The following is a 16,887-nucleotide window of genomic DNA, read 5'->3' on the forward strand; positions in this document are numbered from 1 at the left end:
TACATTTTTGGGGAGGTGCACATTAGGCTATGGTGTAGAAGTGACAATTGGCCATAAATCTGTGTTAATACCCAGAAATGTTTGACCACCAAATTTTTATGAGTCCATCTTTGAGTCCAAGTCAACAGTTACGAATTTGAAGAAATTCCATCAAGGCGTTCCTGAGATGTATGAACGGGAGGACATTTGACCCCTGACCACCAAATTGTAGTCCGTTCATTCCTGAGTCCAAGAGCAAATTCAGGACTAAATCTGATATTTTAGTATAACATTGTGTTATGTTTGGTCACAGTGACCATGACCTTTGACCTTCTAATCAGGTAGTAGTAGTTGTAATCAGCAAAGCTGATATTTAAAATATCTGCTTTATTAGCGAAATTCCTTTCAGGCCTTTTCAGAAATAATAGCATGCACCTACAGTACACCAATCAGGCATAACATTATGACCACCTTCCTAATATTGTGTAGGTCTCCCTCTTGCCTCCAAAACAGTTGTGACTTGTCAGGGGATGGACATGGTCCTTCTGAGGGTGTCCTGTGGTGTCTGGCAACAGGATGTTGTTAGTGGGGGGCCTTTGGGTCTTATGGGTTGAGGAGATCATCCCACAGATACTTGATCAGTTTGGGATCTAGTGAATTTGGAGACCAGGTCAACACCTTGTGCTGTTCTTCATGTTTTTTGAGTTGTTCCTAAAGCGTTTTTGTGTGTGTGCCTGTGTCAGGCTGCATCCTGCTGGGGATGGCTGCTGCCATCAAGGAGTGTCATTGCTATGGGGTGGGGGTGCCTGGTCTGGTCTAGGAAGGTGCTACAAGTCTACCTTACATCCACACGAATGCCAGGTCCAAAAGTTTCCCAGCAGAACATTGAACTGTCACAAGATGGTCAATGTTATTCACTTCTCTTGTCAGTGGTTTTAATATTGTGGCTGATCAGTGCGTTTCTCACCAACTACACTACAAAGTGAGAAATTACAACAACTACAGCAATTACAGCATTTGCGGCAATTACAGAACAAACAATTTAAAGTATTTAAGATGATCAGCATAATTAGAGAAAAGGAGAGAAAAGGGTATATTTTAGAAATTAAAATAATGCACTCAAGATACAAAAATGACTTTCAGTCAGCATCATCAGTTTCACAAACTCACATGCAAATGTGAAACAACTTCAGAGAAAAGCAATCATGGTGGTGACAGTCATGGTGGTGACAGTCAGTCAAACTCGACTGAGCGCAGAGACAGAAGTTGGTTCGTAGCCAGTGTAAATTTATTCATTAAACACACAAACGCCATGTTCTCTTTTATTTCCTCCCTCTCTTCCTCGGGATGCTGATTTTTACTTCTTCCCCCCTTGAAAGCAAAGTGTTGTTAATGCAGTGTCAACAAAAGGTTGGGCTTTCTTTTTTCTTTTTCTTTTTTTTTTTCTTTCCACCAGAGCCAAGGCCAACGGGCGCTGTTGGCTTAGCTTGTGAGAACATCCAGCTGTGTTTGAGTCGAACTGTTTTCCCTCCCACTGGCCTTGAAGAGTTCACCTCCACATCTCTGATAGACCTCCCTCTGTTCATCTGGTCCAGTCTTTCTGTTTCTCCTCTTTGTACTCTTACTCACATGCACCTGCACACTTTAGTTTCCTTTCCCAAACAGATAAGCCACAGCACATTTTCTGTCCGTTGCTCCATAGTTATACCTCAAATAAGTATATATATATATTAAGAACATATATTTTGTTTAGTAAATTAACTTTTTTTTCAAGGCAGACAGTTCTGAGTGTGTTGGACTACTTCACATCGATGATTATTGGCAAATACCACACTTCCTGTGTGCCTCCTGTAACCTTTCCATTCAGACAGGAATGGAAACGTAAACAGATATACACAGCAAGGACATCAGGAATGTGACTCCCTCGACAAAAGGTCAGGATACATTAAGAGTTTGCACACATACACCTTATCTCACTGGCCAAACATTGGATTCATTGCTGTAGTGTGGGTGCTGTGTTGTGCATTCATTATTTAGTATTCCCTGATATACATGAGCATATTGTACCACAATCTTTCCTGAGTTGTGTCTCTAATAAAGGTCAGTACAAGAAAGACTCAGCCGTTAACTGAGGTCTCCATTTACTGAAGTTTTCTCAGAGCAGGGAGAATGCTGAAGACAACTTGTAAAAATGAAAAAAAAAAAGCAGGAAGCTTTTACACATTGCTGAGAGAAAACCACAGCCACAGGCTGATTTTAAAGTATTTTATGAATGAGGGAAGTCAGAAGTCAGTCAGAGCTCATCTTCTCCCTCTGGCCAGAGGTCAAACTGAGTCCAAGTGTTGATTTGCGGCTGTGGCTTCTCCATCTCGTTCCTGGTGAGGGGACTGAATGAAGGACTGAATAAATGATTGAAAGAGCACCTCACCCTGGGGTTATAAAGTCAAGGATAATTTAATTTAGAAATTCTTTTGGTCCATTCCGGAGGGAGCATAAACAAAACGTCTGCAGCCAATGAACAAGGGAGAGGCCAGACGAGCCCCTGTTATATCAGATTCATCTCCTAGGAGGAGATTCAGTCTCCTGATATGACGCTCAAGCCGATCCCAATCTTCCCTCAGATCTAATCTCTGCCAACTCTAATGTTCATGGTTACCGTCATGCTAGTCGCTCACTTACTTTTGTCTGCAATCCTTGTTTGTGCTTTTCTTGGCTCTAACCACATGCATTCGTAACATGCATGTTTACATGGATGTAAACAGATGAATCCAGGATTTGGGAATGAAGTATTCATTAAATCTTGGGGAAGCTTTCAGTTCAACATCAAAACTTCTCACACTGATATCATCCTGATATGCTTCAGTAAATCACACTGCGTTACAGATTCCCCCTTTGACTTGAAAGCATTCTTCAGCCCGGTGTTTTGAAGCAGCCGGTCACGGCCGTGGTTCATCTTTCACGGTGAAGCCAGCCCTTGTTTGTGAGGTCTGTAAACCCATTCCACCTTGTTGTTTTACAGTGCCAACCACCGCTGCTCCCTCCACTCCCCGCATCCGCCCCCGTCTCCTTTCTCCTCCCCTTTCCATCGCTCAACAAGTACACATTCTCCCTGCTCTTACGCATATTCTGAATGGTTCAGTTACTGCTAGCTGATCAGTCCTCCAACCCCCCCCAGGGAACCACATGAGGAGGAGGGGGGGTCATGGCAAGCTTGCCAGAATAGGCCTATGGGAACATAAGTGTGGCTCAGCGAGGGGCTGTGCAACTCTCTGTCTCTGGTCTTTCAGCAACCAGCCTTACTGCCACTGTTTTGCCATGATCTCAGTGACAGTTTGGGAAACACAGACATCTATTTTCCACTGCAGGTAAGTCTTTTTTTTTTTTTTTTTTTATAGTTTAGTGATGATCAGCTTATGCTGGAGAAACAAATGACTGCTATCAATTTGCTAATAGCAGAGTTTGTATGCCACGCTATACTTTGTTTCTGCGTGAGGAGACTTGCTCGGCACCTTTCTGTTGAAAAATTTCCAAGCGTTTTTTTTTTCTTTTCACTTTTCCAAATAAGTTGTGGTCTTGCCTTGCTAGTCAACACACAGCCAGTTCATTTTCACTCTGTGACTTCTTCCCTTCATTTAAATCTGTCCCGCATTCAGCTGAGAATAAAGAGACCTCCTTTGGTTAGTGGTTTTTTAAAAGAGGGGTTTCTTGGAAGGAACCCTAATCGCCCGTACACTTCACATTCCCCATGTAAGGACAGATTTTTACTGGAGACGCTATTTGCTTATTATTTATTGCTGCTAAATGAATCGCAAGCTCGCGCATGCTGGGTGTAGTTTTACTCCAAATATCTTCAGAGTTTGTCCTTGTTTGCGTTTGCGTTATCTGCAAAAGTGCATGTTTGTGTGTGTGTGTGTCAAGTGTCTCAAGGCCACGGTAAAGTCACTGCCAACTGCTGCTTTCTCACATAAACGGAGACCCATGTGTGCAAAATTACACAACTGACCTCTCTCTTGCCAGGTACAGTGATGAATTTCAAGTAAATCCACTGAAATAACAGATTCTAGAAAAGAAATCTGTGGGTTTACGTCAGTGCAATCAAATGTTTTATTGTGAAAAACACGAGGGTGAAGGACCCAGATTGGAAATAGAAAGGATTCCGCGTGTTGTGTTTATTTTTAAGTTCCTGGATCAGATGCATTGTTATTCCACCCTGAAAATGTGCTCCGAGGAAAGTCTTCCTCGGTTGAACAAGACGTTGATCTCCCGTAGAGCCTCGACAATGCAGTTGTTTGTTTTTCCTTGTGTACTTTGGATGTCTCCGACCCGTCCAAGGTGTGTTTTAAAAGAAAGACTTAATGAGGGGGTGAGCGGGATGTTAACCACAGCCGACACAGGGACATCTTCTGCCCTGATGAATGGTGTGGTGCGTAGTAAATCACCGGCCGTGGAAGAGCAGTCGGATTCCTCTGTACAGTGATGTCACTGCGATCGTGTGTGAGACAGATCCAGACTTGAACGGCCCGGCCTCAGCCAGATGTTACGTTTAGTTTTGCTGCAAACTCTCGGCTGGATGGCACATACTCGGAGCTCCTCAACGCTAGAAGCGTTACATAGTGCATGTATGCTGAGACTTATATAATCACAGGACACAGAGACCCCTCCAGGAAGTACGTATCATCTTGTTCTACCTTCTCTCTTTGCTTTTCAGATTCACATATCTCATTTCTGTCTATTTCAGGTTATCAGCTGTTTGACTGACCCTCGTGGATTCAAAAAACTAAATATGGCCATCCGATATATAAAGCTCAAGTACCTGTGGATTTATGTTTTGAATTATGAGGAACTATAGAATAAAACAAAATGGAGATCCCACCCGTGGATAATCTGCGGGAGCATCAGTCTTGGACAGATTTAGGAGTGCACAAATTGGACTTTTCACCACGGGAGCCGTCTATAGAAAGTACTGCTATCTCAACTAATGGCTCCCCAGTCCACAGAGGGGACGATTGTCTCCCTAAAGTCCAAAGCTTGTTCTTTGAGCCAGATGAAGACTTACCCGAGCTTAAGAAGACATTTGTTTGTGATTCTAATGATTCTGAATTTGTGGAGACTGTGTGCTGTCATGAGCCTGAACGAGTCACCCTTGAGAAAGCATCTCCGGGTGCAGCTCAGCATCTTGAAGCGATAACCGTCCCGTTATCACCTGGGTCAAATCAGGACAGCTGTGGTAACTTTTTACCTCCTATTCCTGCAATAGAAGTGCAGACTGACCTCATGGTAGAGAATCATCCTGCTCAGACGCTGGATTTAAAATGTGAATGTGTTAAAACAGACGACAAAAAGAAGTTAGACCCTCTCCCAAATGGCTCCATCCTCAACCTGGACTCCACTCCGACCCTTGTGGTCACTGCTGCTGTTGTTCCTGATTCTGAACGTAGAGTCCCGGATCTTCCACACATTGTGAAGCACAATCAGAGCTCCATTACCTTCTCAGACTACACCTGTCCCTACCGGGCTAGCAGCTGTGTTTTTGTCAACGAGAGCTCTGACGACGGAGAATCGTCACAGGAGGGGGAGGACGATGGTCACCATGCCGGAGACGGGGACGATGACGACGACGACTACAACGACGATGTTTTCACAGAGCTCCCTCACAGCGGAGATCTCCTCATCGGTCAGAGGCGAAGGAGCATGAGCAAAGACAAACAGAGGAGGAAATATTCGGTGAGTGCACAACCACAACTAATGACACACCGAGCAGCTGTGGTTATGAAGCAGAGGGGGAAACTAGCAGTAAGGAGGTATGCTGCTCAGATCATTCACAGTTATTCAGTGTTGCCATCAAATGATTCATACGCACAGCATACATCAATAAATGCTGTCACAGTATGGGGTTCATGCAAGAAAACAAAATTTAAATGTGTCTTATACACCGATCAGGCATAACATTATATATCCTAATATTCTGTAGGTCTCCCTTGTGCCTCCAAAACAGTTGTGACTCATCAGAGAATGGACATGGGCCTTCTGAGGGTGTCCTGTGGTGTCTAGCATCAGGATGTTGGTAGTGGGGGGCTTTTGGGTTCTATGGGTTGAGGGGATCATCCCACAGATACTTGATCAGTTTGGGAGCTAGTGAATTTGGAGGCCAGGTCAACACCTTGTGCTGTTCTTCATGTTTTTTTGAGTTGTTCCTAAAGCGTTTTTGTGTGTGTGTCTGTGTCAGGCTGCATCCTGCTGGGGATGGCTGCTGCCTTCAAGGAGTGTCATTGCTATAGGATGGGGGTGTCTGGTCTGGTCTAGGAGGGTGCTACATGTCTGAGTAGCATCCACAAGAATGAATGCCAGGTCCAAAAGTTTCCCAGCAGAACACTGAACTGTCACGAGATGGTCAATGTTATTTACTTCTCCTGTCAGTGGTTTTAATGTTGTGGCTGATCGGTTTATAGTTACAATTAAAATGCTATTTCACATGTGATAAATAGTTTAATATAATATATTTGGATTTGGATTTGTATCGAAGGGATTATTTCACTTAGCCTGAAGACTCAGTGTTTGCTATGGCCTGCTATCATTCCACTGAGATAATGCATATTTGGTATAAGTGTGTAGGAGTGCACTGACTTCACATTTGTGCCGGTGAAACGTTGCTGCAGGAGGAATGCAAACACCTCCTGCTTTCTTTCCACTCCCTCAGCAGGCAGCAGTGTTTTGACAGAGCCCACGGCAGATCGTATTAGCGCTGAACTTCGCCTTCCATTACTGAAATTTCTCCTCTTCTTCTTCCTCCCTTTTCCTCCGGTCTCCTTTACCCATAACTCCTGTCCTGACTCTGTAACCCTCCACCCCTGCTCTTTATAGCCACTTTTAAAGCCTATTATGGACATTCATAAACATGTTGCAATCTGTTATGTATGAGCTCCGCTGCAGCAGCCTTGATTTTCTTAGAGGTCTGCAGAAAATAGAGCTCATCTCAACGCCGGCTTTCTCTTGTCCGTTGGTCTTCAAGCTTTATGTGCAGGATACTTTGAATGGGTTGTTTTGGAGAAGAGTGGAAGAATGCAGGGAATCCAGGGAGCCTGTTGTAAATATCATCAAAGGGCAGCGGTTAATGCTTCTTCTCATGCTGTCAGAGCACCAACTCTGTGATCATATGGAAGGCCGTGATGTGAGACTCACTGTAGGAAAAGCAAGACAGAACAGAAGTCCGTTGATTTTATAGGATTACTTGTGTAGATATACATAAACTAAGAACATTTATCTGTGAACAACTTAATAATAAGTGAATTATTCTTTTCCAAAGGGACTAAACTATTACTGGTAAATCCTGATCCTGATCAGGTGTTATCAAACTTTGCAGATTTTATGTTTCATTTGAGTTTTAAATGCATAAATGGATTCATTTGTGTTAAAATACTGAAGTGGAAGCGCAACACTGAACCACTCGGATGCAGTTGTTAGCATTAACCATATGAGGGCACCATCTGCATAAAGTTTCCACTCTGTGTCACCTCATTTGAGCTCAGCTGTGACTAAATGCCCCTAAAAGAAACATGCATTCCTGCACATATCTTTCCTCGCCCACAGATATGATCTGTGCCTGTGTTCACATGTTTTTATTTTGCATCACAGGATCTTAAGAATGTAATTTATTCCTCCAAGTAGCCAGGTAGCCGTTGCCCTTTCGCATGACCGGCTGCTACATTTGGATACCTCCATGGTGATCTCTGGCACTCTCTCTGTGGGTGGCGTGGACTAGGCACAGAGCCCAGAGCTCTCACACACTTAACTCCTCATTACCATGTCAAAGCCGCTATGTTGGGGTTCACAATGTGGCCAATTTGCGCTGATAAAGTTATAGGCGGCTCACATTTTGCTGTCCCCAGAAGATAACATTAATGCATTTATCTAAAGGATTGACTCATACCAGCTCAGTTGCCATGGCGTGGGGGCTCCACACAATTGCGAGGGCCGAACCGAGGCGAAAGGCACGGAGAGATGAATCAAGGGCAGTGTCTCACTTGAGCGTCAAGCCTCCTCTGGAATTTGCCTCATTCTAAAGCAGAAGTGCTCGCATTCCTGGGCAGCACCTTGTGGGGATGTCACTGAAAAGAGACAGTGTGAGTGCGTTCCAGACCGGGCTCCGGCATGCGCTAGAATGGGGCATCTGTTTCTTTGCATTTGTGTTTGTCTGACACCAGGGGTTAATTAGCAGGCCCCGCTCGCAAGATCTTCAGCTTCCTTTTCCTATATGTTTGCAGTCGTTTGTCTCAGAATATTAAATTTTCACTCCATAAATGTATTTTTAAAAGGAATTGCATTTCAGTTTTTTGGGTCTTGATCTGAAGACAGCTAGCACCAGTGGGGTTATTTTCTTTCTCAAAGACGTTTCATAAGCTTTGGTGCTTGCCACCACAGGGCCGGCATACCACATTTTCAAAAGAATATATACTTCATAACAGCCTTGTCAGTCTTAATTAAGTATCGCACCGCAACACTTTTCTGGGTCAGTTTATTTTCCGTGTTATGTAAAGTTACCAACCATATCACCATCACATTTATGGGCAGTTTACATTATTTTGTGATTCACAGTTTAGAAAGTTAATTGAATCTCGAGTTGTTAATGAAGTTTTTCATATATTGTAATATACTCATACTCATTTTGGGAATTACAGAAACCGTGAATCATAGAGGAGCACAGCAAGAAGGTTCTGGGTTCGAATCCATCAGCCGACTGGGGCCTTTCTGTTTGGAGTTTGCATGTTCTCCCTGTGTCTGCGTGGGTTCTCTCCGGGTACTCCGTCTTCCTCCCACCGTCCAAAGACATGCTCATTAGGTTAACTGGTGATTCTAAATTGTGTAGTATGTTAATGTTAATTTTTTAACATCTATGTTGTTATTTATATTCATCTTCCATCTGGAAATCACTTACAGAATGGGCTGTAAGATATTAAATTATGGCTATAGTGTGGGACTTTCACATATGAATCAACATTCATTGCACTCAAGCTTTTCCCAGACACGTTGGAGATTGGCACGATTCAAATCTTTCTGTGGGGATGTTTCCATCAAAGAGGGGAACAAGCATTGTGACTTACTAGTGGAAAAACCCATGAAGTTTTCAAGAAAGAAACGTTTCTGATGCTCCGGATATAAATAGAAACCGTGTGTTCAGAGGAAGCGGAATTATAGTCATCCAAAGAAGAAAAGGTCAGCTGGGAGGACAAATGTCAGATAACAATACCAGCTCTTTAAAGTCTGTTATGTAACGGCTCCATATCCTACTTGCAAACCCCAACCAGTCCAAGAGCTGGTTCTCCAAAAAAAACTGGTTCTGCTGTGCTCTCCAACAACAAGGAAAATCGAGCTAGTCAGCATCGATCATCGTTCTGAGATAATACGTAACAGTTAAGTCTCTCAGATTACTCAACAACTCCAGTGCTAACCATGGGAAGTGCACTGTTTCATAATCAAACTGGATTTATGACGCATTCGTTCCGGTCACTTTCTTGGGTCCAGACTGCTTTTGCTTAGCTTTTATTCCAAAGGTTGAGCCGCGGACAGTCCCCGTGTTGCTCCATGTTCTGTGACTCATCAGGAGGGAGTCAAAGGCATGTGTCGGCTGTGTTTGTGCAATTTCTCTCGCTGCCAGTCAGGGGAGACAAACGTTCTGCAGTTTGTCTTTAATTCTGTTCTCAACCCGATCCAGTACGTGAATGGCTGCACGGTTTACAGCTTTATGTCTTCCACGACTGATTTTTATAAATAGGAACAGGGGAGTGTCCTGCCTGTAATCTGGAGAATATCTCAGAAAAGACTCAAACAGAAACTGCAAGAGTATTTGGATTTAGAAAGCTTACATCAACAACAAAGTTCCAGGAAAGATTCATCTGCATTTTTATTACAGGAGTAGCCGTGGGGTGACTCCCTCCAGGACGTAGTTTGTGATGTCTGGTTCCTGTTTTCTGGAGTGGATGTTCTCAATAAACAAGCAGACAGAGGATTGAGCCGTCTAAACGCGCTGATCCAGTGTCAAACATTTTACATTCCCTGGTCAGCGCCGCGCTTTAAAAGACAGACACGGCAGAGAAGGGGAAGCTTTATTTTTTCCTCTGGGTGACCCGGGGTGTTCCCTCGGGCCTCAGGGGTCAGCAGAGGATTGGCCAGATTTAGGTCATTCCTCTGGGATTGAGTGGAAAGAGGCACTTTCTCCCAGTGCTGGGTCAGTCAGCTGACCCTGGGTGGTCAGCAGGCCGGGTGGTGTCTGGTGTCTGGTCCCTGAATTCCTTGCGATTTAGGGAGAATGGAAGAACATAAGATACGTTTCTGAGTTAATTTTTAATAAGATTCAGATGTGTTTCATTGTTAGCAGCTTGCGGGAAGCTGTGTGTACTGTACAAAGGCATATCACTGGTATACCTACTTATTCTGTAATTATTAGGTATTTAGAGACGTATGTAACCAAAGATTGTTAGGATTTCTTTCACAGAGAAAAAAAAAAGTCTATGGACTTGCAAAGGCGATCTCGAAATAACCCACAAGGCCATCCTGTTATCATTTTTTTTGTTTTCTTTTGTTGTTTTTTGTATATTTCTAGTCGAACCACAGTGACTGAGTGAAAACGCTAAAACAAGCATCATATTTGTTTCCAAACTTGAAAAAAAAAAAATGTCTATCTAATTCCAGTGCTACCCAAACCACACCCTGTCCGAGACACGGTGGGGCTTTCCCATCAGAACATTTAGTGACAGACGACTTCAATGAAATGACTGTGCACTGGGAGGCTTTCAACGTTATTGAATAATTACTTAATTCTGACAGAAGGCTCCGTCACATGCTTTAAGTTTTAATTACAGGAAATTAATTCATAGTTGAGTTTTGCATGTTCTCCCTGTGTCTGCGTGGGTTCTCTCCGGGTTCTCCGGCTTCCTCCCGCCGTCCAAAACATGCTCGTTAGGTTCACTGGTGATTCTAAATTGGTCGTAGGTGTGAGTGTGAATGGTTGGCGACCTGTCCAGGGTGTAGCCCGCCTCTCGCCCGATGACAGCTGGGATAGGCTGCAGCACCCCCGCGGCCGTTCACAGGAACAAGTGGTTATAGAAGATGAATGAATGAATAATTTGTAGTTTTCTTGTAGCGGTTGATGATGGGACTTTAACTATATGTGGGGGTGAAAGTTAAATTGACCAGTGCTCTTATGTGAGCCTGAAGAGACATTTTTCAAACCTGCTGTCTTCTCTGTTGTTTTCAACCAAAGAATATCCAGATTTGAGCAACAATGATGCCTGAATGGACCCATGATTGTCAAGCATTACTTAAATTTGGTGAATACAGGGATTACATCTCTATTGGGTCATGCTTTGCATACAACTTTGGAGCATTTACTCGACAGCTGAGGTTGATTGCGTTAGGGTTATTCAAGGAAATCATGAATTTAAAATAATGCTCTTCTTTTATGAACTGAGAATGACCCTTACTGATCTAAAGTTAGTCTGTTCTCCTTACTGGTGCACAGTTTTCCTGCAGTACCCTATTCTTGTGAAATACATGATGTTACTTTGAACTTTTCACCACTCCACAAGAGAAATCCTCCAGACATTTGACCACTCCATGCCCCTGAGAGCCTAAATCATCCTGGGATGCATTCATTGTAGAGTTAAAAGGTCCACTTGTGGATTCTGTAGTATAATGGAGTGGTGCAGCAGTAGTTGCAGTCATAGTAGTTATTGCGTGTGTCTTGTCTGCATATATGTAGCACAGTAGGTCGTATTTCACACCTCTGTATGTTTTTATTAGCATATTGTGGAAGTGGCAATAAACACGACTTAAACCTTGAATCTGAAAAAGGCTCCACAGTGTTGCTGCTGAAGAGCATATTGCATTTGATCTTCTCCAGGACTGCATGGTCGCATATCTCTGATTTCTGTCAGCCCGACGTTCTGCTCAGGTTACAGAACAACAATGACAATTTACGTTTTGGTGACTGAAGTGCATCCTGACGATTTACGAGGCCGGCCCTCCAGATCCTTGAGACACAGCTCCTGTCTGCATGAGGACGGTCTATTTATATACGCCGCGTGTCTGGGGAGTAGTGAAAGCCCGTGCAGGGTATTCCATCACGCTCCGTATGGCACACATGTCTGGAACCCTCCTCCTTTGCTCTTTCACCCCCAGACACGGTTGAGGAGATCACATTTCCATGTGTTGCAGCAAATCGGCTCACGGTTGTAGCATCTGCAATTTGCAAGATGCTTTTTTTGGGTTTGTCTGTCGCGCTTGTTGAGTTTAGGGCAACGTGGAAAGCTTCCATGTGTTAAAAAGGGTGGGAAAGTTAAAGGCAATTACTAGACTAACCTAATTTTTGTTACTTTCACCTTAGGTTAGAAAATCAAATTAAATGAATATACATATTTTTATCTCAGGTGTTTACATTTTTAGTGTTTAACTTGTTGCATTGTGGGTCTTGAGAAATTTAATCCTCTGTATGTGCTGCACACATGGCAGAACTGACAATAAACTAACTTGTGAAATCACTCAAAGAGGGAGTCATTTCTTTAATTCGATCAGTACTGTTGCTTTTGCCACTGAAATTTAGGGAAATTTTAAATAACAAAACAGAAAAATTATAATAAAATTAAGCAACACTGAATAACTGTGTCCAAAATGTGCCATTTTTGCAAAGTACCTCTGAAAATTTGAACGATACAAGACAAAAAAGTGTATTTAATGCATCGATACTGGCTCGTTCTCAAACATCAGTATTATATAACAGCCAGGATGTGATGTCTTCTCTTATCTGAGTGCCTCCCTGATTACCCGCAGGAGTCTCCTCAGGTCAAATCACCCTGGTCCGAGTCAATGAGCCAGCTGATGAGGAAACTGGATCAGCTCAATCTGGACATAGAGGAGGCTCTGAGTGCGAGCTCGTCGCCCTCCGACACACCCTGCACCGCCCGCAAGAAACAGGTGAGAGTGTGTTCGCATAACTTCATAGCTGCAGTGTTTGGTACACACACAGAATTAACAGTATGTGTTATAAAGCAGCATATGGACTGCAGCACTTCCACCTTCAGCATGCCTATGGTATGTGCACCGTCACGGCTGGTAGTGTACGCATTCCTGTGACGCGTATGCCGCATACTTGGTCATGCTTTTTAAGCTTCCCCAAATCAATTTAGTTTGCTCTGTTGAGAGAAAATCCAAGTGGATTATTCGGACCTGTAAGTGACAGGTGTTCAGATTTTTACTGTAGTGTTGTAGGGTCAGATTCAAACAAGATCTTTCAAAGCAATGGTAACCCATAAACCCGGGCCTGTGAAGGGAGACACTGTGCAGTGTGTTGTTCTTTTGTGAGCTGTGTGGCCTGTGAGATATGGGAATACAGTCTGCGACACTGTGGGCTTTGTCGGGCCGTCTTGAAGTATGTCCGTGCCTCTTAGTCTGTTTTATGATGTAGGTCCGCAGCTCTTAGATGTGATACTGGAGTCTATAGTGCTTTAGCCCCGTCATAATGGTGCAGTGGGAACAGACGGCCATTGTGCCTCTGACGTTTGCGACTGGAACCATGCAACTCTGTTCCTTAAAAAAGGGCTCTTCTCATGGTGGCGTGTTTCATGAAATATCCCACTAGAGTTCGCATTCATGAACAAAAGTACTCTTTCGGACTCTGTATGTATGTACCGCACAGAGGAGCTGTTGTGTTGGAAGGGAGTTTGTATGATTTGGTCCATTAGGAATGGATGAGAGAGGGTTACATGCCTCCCAGGCATCTGCACAACCATCCCAGGCATTCACTATTACTTGCTTTAACTAATGACAGGCGACTGGGCAAGACAAGACATCTTTACTGGGATATTTGACAAGGTCATAATCTCCGTCCTCTCAAAAGAAGATCCACACATACAGGCTCCTTTGTGTGCCTCTGTCAAGCTGAATTGACAGTGGAGATTTCACTTCCCCAGCCGCTGACCTGAGTCTCTTGTTTTCTTTTCCCCTGGCCACCGTTGAGTCCATCCTGTCCCAGCCCGTTGGACCCCAGACAGAGGCAGACCCAGTTTTATTTGCTGTTGTGATGTTGTTGCAGTGGGGTGCTGTCTCAAAGTCCACATCAAGCCAGACCCTGAACGCCCAAGTCCTCCAAAGACCGGACAGAGGGGAATGTCAGAGCCGAGACAGATCTACTGCCCCTCGCGGCTCCTCTGTGGGAACGAGAACAAGAACCAAAAAGACGGTAAGTTTCTCTAAGCTTCCTTCTGGTGTTTACTTTACATGTGAACTTTGTGTGCACTGTTGTTGTGCGGGCTCCTTGTTTAAGGCTGGGATTTGGAAAATTCATTTGAGTATGAATCCACGTTTTCTTTTTTCAGCTCAGATCTGGCTTTAGCATTATTGGGTGACTGCCATGACCTGTGTACTCCAAGCACCGTGCAAAGTTCTTCTCTGTCCGTAGCTGCTTTCTGTTCACTAATCTAGCGGGTAAATGGAAATTTAATTAGAGCTTTTATTTTTTTGTTGCAGAACTGTGGTTAACAGTTGTCTGTTCACACGATTCGCATTCATGTAAAGATTCTGTATGGAGCAGAAGAAGAACGATTTATCGATTTATCTTTCACAATCCCATATGTGGGCTCTTTGTCACCATAGCAGTGTGTAAACCAAACACAATCACGAAGTCTGTCCTTATCAAAGATAAATCCAACATCGGCCATCCGATCTTTTTTAATTCCCTTCTGTTCAGCTGCTCTTCTCCTCCACACATTTGTAAATATTTTCGGTTTTCGTGGGGGAATTAAGATCCGCTTAGTCACTCTTAGACAAGCAGGACTCACCTCTCGACAAAGTATTTAAACATCACTATTCAGCTGCCCTAAAAGAATCAGACAACTGCGAGAGCTGCAGAATGCAGGGCGGGTTTATATTCAAAAGCCTCTCAGCTTGTCCTTTGTGCTTTCTTGATGGCTCCAATGCAACGTGATGGTAAACAACCGGCTTATGAGAAACAACTGCAAACATCCAGTCAGATAATCCAGATTTATTTAGGTGATATCTTTAAGCATCTTGTGACACGATCTTGGACTCTGGGTGCTGAGGATGAAATGAAAGTTTGGTTCTCAGGGTAGATGCCACCTGTCTCTTTTGTGAAACCCATAACTACCTCTTGAAAATGACAACAGCACCGGTTAAAACTGGGACAGCTGGGAATGTTCACATACGTTACGGACGAGTGTATTTTGGCTGCAGTGTAACCCTGAGCATAATCACAAGTTATTCAGTGATGACATGTCTTAGGGTGTTAAGGAATGACAAATGTTTTCAATTATTTTTTTGTAAAATTTTGCTTTTAGGTGGATATTTAATAAGTTGAGACCACCTAATTAGTTTAGCTTCGCATAAAGACTTGAAATTGGGCAATACATTAAATTTAGCTTTGTCCAAGGATAACAAATTCACATGCCAGGAACGCAAATACGTCCTCTAAATGTCCAACTATGTAAGTATCCTGCAAAGCTGACACAAACAAATTAACAGACATGTCGGCAGCAATGCACATGTAGAGAGAGTTTACTCCCTTAGCTCCCCTCTGAGTCTTACATAAGGGCTCTGAGTCCATATGCAACTTCTGACAGCAGAGGGTGAGAATGTGATGCAGGCTGGATCACAGCGTCGGGAGTCTAAGAATAAACTGTCTGAATGTGTGAGACAGTACACTCTCGTAGTTATGGACCGCGTGAGGTGTTTTATGGAAGTGTCTTGTAGACGTTTCTGGCGCTCGACCGTCAATCTTCAATCGGCATGATGCTAAAGGCTGGAATGCATCTCGTGTCTCCCCGAATCTGCTTGATATCACGCAGACAAAGATGGAATTTATATCACCAAAAAGTACCTGGAATGTTTAAAAACAAAAGATTTGTGTCCATGTTGCAGGAGAAGGATATAGTGTGTCTTTAATTTAAAAAAAGTTGCTCACAACATGTATTATATTCAATGCTGATTGCTTCACAAACACAACACTTAGCAGTTTTTTGAATTAGCTAAGAGTTAGGAGGACACCTAACTCTTAGCTAATTCAAAAAACAGGTGATGTCTAGGCTGAAAACTGGAGATCCAAGTGTCTCCTAAAGTGGTCATGCCCTAACTTATCCATAACTTCAAGCCCTGATATGATTTAAACAATTGAGTTATGTACCAATTTGCCCTCTGTGCAGTTGTCGTGAATGGAGAATTTACTCTCTTGGAGCTAAATGTCTAATGTCCATTCAAAGAACTGCAGTTTTTGGCAAACATTTTAAAGGTTTTATATAAAAAACATATTCCAGAGAGTAATCTATAATAAAAGTTTTAATTAGAAGCAGCCCTAATGGTATTTATGTTCAGCACATGGCTGTTTCCTGCGCTCTGTTGCTGGTGCACACAGACGTATTTGGGTTGAGAGTTCCTACTTGTAATTGCTGCTGACAGAGACGGGCATCCAGAGGACATGCTGGTCTGTCATTTGGTCTGACCGGTCCTGTAACTGCACTGTTGACTCGTCATTTGCGGTGGAACGGCAGCCATCATTCACCCCCACAGACCTGTCAGTCCCTATAAACATCCTTGTTGGTGCGAGCTAGGGGAACTCTGCGCCGCCGCTCCTCTGCGGAGGACGTCACTTTTTCTGACCCGTCACTTTTGTCTGACCCGTAACCCCGTGTCTGCCGTCCGACCGCGATAGCCTGAACTGGGGCGATGTGTGTTTCAAGTGTGTCAGCTCTGGAGATAAGACAGGATGAAATACTTTCTCTTGGGAATCAAAACAAAAAAGGAGCGCGACAGAGTGATGTCTTTGAAGTCTTGTCAAATCGGTTCGTCTCCTCTGGGGCGCGGCATCTGTTTTTTTGGCGTGCTAATTTTCACAAGTTTATTTTGGAA

General features: G+C 43.5%; 1 protein-coding gene across 3 annotated transcripts in view; it reads left to right on the forward strand.

Moving 5' to 3' along the window:
- Positions 1-3,171: 3,171 nt before the first annotated feature.
- stard13b (StAR related lipid transfer domain containing 13b) overlaps positions 3,172-16,887 on the forward strand; it is a 58,099-nt gene continuing 44,383 nt past the window's right edge. The window contains exons 1-4 of one of the 3 annotated variants that reach the window (XM_084559121.1): positions 3,172-3,344; positions 4,718-5,703; positions 12,802-12,945; positions 14,063-14,209. In XM_084559121.1, the coding sequence (XP_084415247.1) occupies positions 4,840-5,703; positions 12,802-12,945; positions 14,063-14,209 (1,155 nt within the window). In that variant the 5' untranslated portion in view covers positions 3,172-3,344; positions 4,718-4,839. Of the gene's footprint in view, positions 3,345-4,449; positions 4,647-4,713; positions 5,704-12,801; positions 12,946-14,062; positions 14,210-16,887 lie in introns of those variants that run through there. The other 2 variants (XM_084559122.1, XM_084559123.1) reach the window with 2 other exon arrangements.

The sequence above is a fragment of the Chelon labrosus genome, assembly GCF_963514085.1.
Source record: "Chelon labrosus genome assembly, chromosome: 13".
Taxonomy (NCBI): domain Eukaryota; kingdom Metazoa; phylum Chordata; class Actinopteri; order Mugiliformes; family Mugilidae; genus Chelon; species Chelon labrosus.